Below are 5459 nucleotides of genomic sequence, written 5' to 3' on the forward strand. Positions count from 1 at the left end.
TCTGGGATCGTTTCGACGCTATTCAGCTGGAACTGGAAGAGGCTGACGAAAGCGAAGTACCGCGGCGTTACCAAATCCATGGAGATTACATTGCGGTGGTCGCAAGTGCGAATGCACTCATCGAGGGAGACCGTCCTAGGATGCCCCCTCGACGCATCACCACAGACTCTTCCGCGCTCTCCGTAACGGCCCCGATGGCAATTAAATTACCAGAGATGCGATTGCCAACGTTTGATGGGAAAATCGAGAATTGGGCATCGTATTTTGAGAGTTTTTCTTCAATGATTGATCAAAATGCAGATTTATCACTTGTTCAAAAATTACAATATTTACGATCAACACTCACTGGGAAGGCCGCCGCGTGTATCCAATCGTTAAGCACAACGGATTCTAACTATGCAGATGCGATTGAATTATTAAAAGAGAAATTCGATTGTAAACGCAGAATCTTATTAAAGCATTGTAACGCGATAATCGGATTGCCGAAAATAACGCGGGATTCGCCAGAGGCATTAGGTGATCTCGTCGATACCGTTCGCCAAAATTTGCGGTCGTTAAAAAATTTAGAGGTCGACACGTCTTCTTGGGATAGCATTCTTATAGCGATCATTCTCACAAAGTTAAGCACTGAAACCGTGTATCAGTGGGAATTATCTTTAAAGGATAAGCAAATGCCGACCTTTGCGAGTTTGCTCGAATTTTTAGATAAACGCGCAAACTGCATAATCATGACTCATCAAAAGCCAGCGCAAACAGACGGACAACACAACCGCGGTCCACCAGGAAAATCGATTGTTAAACAATCTTCGCGAAGCCACGCTTTCGTGACCACGACTCGCGCGAATGAGACACAGAATTCCCGTGAGACGGTAAAACCAAGCGGGACATCCGCGAATTATCCACGATGCCCGATTTGTCAGGATGAACACGGTATTTGGCGCTGCGAAAAATTCCACGCGTTATCAGTCGGTGCACGATTGTCGGCTGTCAGGAAGGCCTCGCTGTGCTCAAACTGTTTAAGAGCCGAGCACAATCTAGAACTCTGTAAAAAGGGTTCGTGTCGCATATGCAAAAAGCACCATCATACGCTACTGCATTTACCGACGCAGGTTGTCAACCGCCCGACAACCACCCCGCCGACAAAGCTCAGCACATCGGCAGGCACATCGGCAGGCGCATCGGCAGGCACACCTGCAGACACGCAGGTAGACACTGGCGAATGACCAGAACTACCTGAGACCCCCAAAGATACGAGTCGTATAAATGTTTTCGTTGTCAACACAATAGACAATGAGCTTCTTGTTACCGCTCAAGTCTATGTAATCGACAAGGATCAACGACCCGTAAACTGTAGGACCTTGATCGATACAGGTGCAACGAACAATTTCATAACGGAAGACCTCGTGAAAAGGCTCGATATCTCGAGGAAACCATGTCATATTCCTGTGGGGGCTCTCAATACATTGACTACGGTCGCGAAACATACAGTCACGGCTACGATTCGTTCTAAAACTAATGAATATCAGCGCACATTAACGTTCTTAATGATACCAAAGATCGCGTCATTGATTCCGGATCAACAGATTGACCGCTCGAATATTAAAATTCCGAAGAATCTCAACTTAGCAGATCCAGAATTTCACCGTCCAGCACCGATCGATCTGTTACTCGGCTCTGGAACTGCATTGTCGCTCGTAAGCGTCGGACAGATCAATCTCTCTCCTCCTGATGGACCCGACTTATATCTACAGAAGACGAGACTCGGATGGGTCATAGGGGGGAGTCCACCAAAACCAATAAAATCACGAATTGTTTCTTGCAACGCGACTACCGCGCTACAACACGACCTCGCACGCTTCTGGGAAATAGAAGAAGGTCCTCAACTACAACTTCTCTCAGAATCGGATAAATTCTGCGAGAAACATTTTCAGCAACACGTCAAGAGGAATTCCGACGGACGGTACGTGGTCGCATTGCCTTTTAATGACAAGTTGTTGTTGCTGGGAGAATCCAGAGCAAGAGCATTGAAACGCTTGGAATCTCTCGAGCGAAAGCTGCAACGAGACGCCACGTTGAGGGGGGAATATCACGCGGTCATTCAGGAGTACCTTGACCTTGGACACATGACCAAGGTCACGAACATTCAGTGCCCATCCGATGGATATTACCTGCCTCATCATGGAGTCACGAAGATCACAAGCGAGACCACGAAACTCCGCGTGGTGTTCGACGGTTCCGCGGCTACTAGCTCGGGCATCTCATTGAATGACGCGCTGCATATAGGACCACGAATACAGGAAGACTTGTTGTACATTCTTCTACGATTTCGCGTTCACCGTTACGTGATAACCGGTGACATCGAGAAAATGTATAGGCAATTTCTCGTACGTGACGAGGATCAAAAATATCAACGCGTCCTGTGGCGTGATGCGAGCCGTGAAATTCAGACGTACGAGCTAAGGACGGTCACTTTCGGACTTTCCGCGGCACCCTACCTGGCAATCCGCTGCCTTACGCAATTGGCCCAGGATGAATGTCATCGGTTTCCTCGTGCCGCCCAGATATTGCGTCGCGACTTTTACGTGGACGACCTGTTGACTGGGGCATCTACATTGCAAGAGGCAGCGTCATTGCGGGAAGATCTGACGCAATTACTAAAATTAGCTTCCCTCAACATTCGTCAGTGGGCATCCAACCATGAAGATCTTTTGCGAAACCTCCCAGAAGAGTCTATAAACAGGAAGATTCGTATCGGGGAATCATCAACGCTGAAGACTTTAGGAATAATTTGGGATTCTGCAAATGACTCCATATCATATGAAGTCAAAACACAGATCGCAAATTCATACGTTACTAAGCGATTTATTACGTCAGAAATCGCCAAAATTTACGACCCACTGGGTCTTATCGGACCGGTCATTATTGTTGCAAAGATGCTGCTCCAAAGAATTTGGACCATCAAAGTGGATTGGGATGAATCCTTACCAATGGACATCCACACAGAATGGAAACAGTTTCATAGGCAGCTTCCTCTCTTAAATAGCACCGTTTTCCGGAGGAGAACCGTGATCGACACACCAAGCAGGATCGAATTACACGGTTTCTGCGACGCTAGTGAAAAAGCTTATGGAGCCTGCATCTACATTCGCTCATCGGATATGCATGACAATACGACCGTAGAACTTTTATTAGCCAAATCTAAAGTGGCACCATTGAAAACACAGAGTATTCCACGACTAGAACTCTGCGGAGCCTTGCTCCTAACGACATTATACAATACCGTTAAAAAAGCCCTACATGTAAAGCTCAACCGTACCATTTTCTGGACCGATTCAACAGTCGTTCTTCATTGGTTACAAACGTCACCGCATACATTAAAAACATTTGTCGCCAACCGGATTTCGGAAATTCAAGCGCGAACCAATATAGGAGATTGGCGTCACGTTCCGACAACAGACAACCCGGCAGACCTTATCTCGCGCGGGCAACATCCTGAAGAATTTTTGCAGCCTTCCATCTGGCATCACGGGCCAGAATGGCTCAAGCATGAGGAAGTCACGTGGCCAACGAGAGATCTGGTACCGTGCAACTTCATTCCGGAGCAGAGGACTGCAACCTGTTTAAAGGTCAGTCCTCTGGATACTAACATCCTTGACGATTACTCTTCGTGGGAGAAAATGCAAAGGATAGTCGCATGGTGCCTTCGGTGGAAAGGGGACAACATGATTAAGGGTCCCCTAACGCCGGTAGAATTGAGGCACGCTCGTGACGTCATTATTAAACTCCTGCAACGGATACATTTCTCCAAAGAATTGCGATGCTTATCGTCAAGTTCCAACCCTGAAATCGCGGGAAAATTACAAAGATTGTCCCCATTCGTAGATAAAGACGGGATTGTCCGAGTTGGCGGTCGGCTAAAGCATTCTTCAATGCCTTTTACACAACGTCACCCTATAATTTTGCCAAAGGCACGTGTCACAGGTCTCATCATTGAAGCCGAGCACCGAGCTCAACTGCATGCTGGGGTTCAAGGTACATTATATGCCGTTAGACGCCGTTTCTGGCCTATTGACGGTCGCAACCAGGTATGGAAGGCGTTACGCACCTGTACCCGTTGTCTCCGGGCCCGACCACCGGCCACCAATTACATTATGGGTGAATTGCCAGAAGCAAGGGTAACGGAAGCTCGGCCATTTACTAACGTAGGGGTAGATTACTGTGGCCCTTTTTACATCAAGGAACGCCGTCATCGTAATCGCACGCGAATAAAGGTTTACGTAGCGGTCTTCGTCTGCCTCGCAGTTAAGGCAGTTCATTTAGAGTTGGTGAGTGATCTTACCAGCGAAGCATTCATCGCAGCGCTCAGAAGATTCATTGCTCGACGCGGGTATTGCGTTAAAATACATTCAGATAACGGAACCAATTTCGTTGGAGCAAATAACGAAATACAGGAAATTCAACGACTCATCAGATCGGACGAACATAATACAAAGGTACAAAACTTTCTCGCACAACGGTCAATAGAGTGGAGCTTCATACCACCACGCGCACCACATTTTGGGGGTTTATGGGAAGCAGCTGTAAAGTCCTTCAAAAACCATCTCCTTCGCGTCGCGGGTACTGAGCTATTCACTTTCGAGGATTTTAATACCTTGATTATTGAAATTGAGTCAATTTTAAATTCCCGACCATTAACACCCATGTCTTCAGACCCTAATGACCTCCTAGTGTTAACACCCGGTCATTTCCTGATTGGCGATTCGCTTACGAGTCTACGTGAGCGAGACTACTTAGACACGCCTCCAAATCGTCTTTCGAGCTGGCAGTTCATTCAGAGGATCAAGCAGCACTTTTGGACTCGTTGGCATCGCGAGTATTTAAATGAGCTCACAAGACGTACCAAATGGAGCAAAGGAGAACATCCCATCAAAGAGGGCACGTTAGTCCTTCTTAGGGAAGACAATGTACCTCCCATGCAATGGGCCTTGGGTAGGGTGCACAGAACGTACCCGGGTTCCGACGGCATCATTCGCACCGTGACAATTAAAACGGCTGCGAGTGAGCTAGATCGGAGCGTGAAGCGTCTGGTACCCTTGCCTTATCAGGTCGAAGAAAGAAGCAACGAGCCGGAAGAGCCAGCATCGACAGCGAATGTCAATCCAATCGATGATTGAATTCATCGGACTTTATTATATATTTTGATATTCTTTACATTTAAACATATATTAATCAATTGCATACGTGAATATATATATTATTAGGTTATATAATCATTAGCATTTAAACTTCATAGAATTAATTAATAAGTCATTTAGTATTTTGTAGCTTAAGTAGCAAACAGGCTCATATTATCACGTATATCTTGATCGGTATCCAATCAACGGGGGGAGGATGTTCCGTGACGAGTACATGGGACCCTGTTTCCGAAATTTATATTTTTCTGTATTTTTTATTGCTTG

The 5459-nt window shown here is 46.5% G+C and overlaps 1 protein-coding gene across 1 annotated transcript; it reads left to right on the forward strand.

The window, feature by feature from the left end:
* Positions 1-229: 229 nt before the first annotated feature.
* LOC117612080 (uncharacterized) lies at positions 230-5174 on the forward strand. Its single transcript, XM_076693142.1, has one exon. The coding sequence runs from the start codon at positions 1545-1547 to the stop codon at positions 5172-5174; it is 3630 nt and encodes a 1209-aa protein (XP_076549257.1). The 5' UTR covers positions 230-1544.
* Positions 5175-5459: the final 285 nt, after the last annotated feature.

Source organism: Osmia lignaria, unplaced genomic scaffold, assembly GCF_051020975.1.
Source record: "Osmia lignaria lignaria isolate PbOS001 unplaced genomic scaffold, iyOsmLign1 scaffold0112, whole genome shotgun sequence".
Taxonomy (NCBI): Eukaryota; Metazoa; Arthropoda; class Insecta; order Hymenoptera; family Megachilidae; genus Osmia; species Osmia lignaria.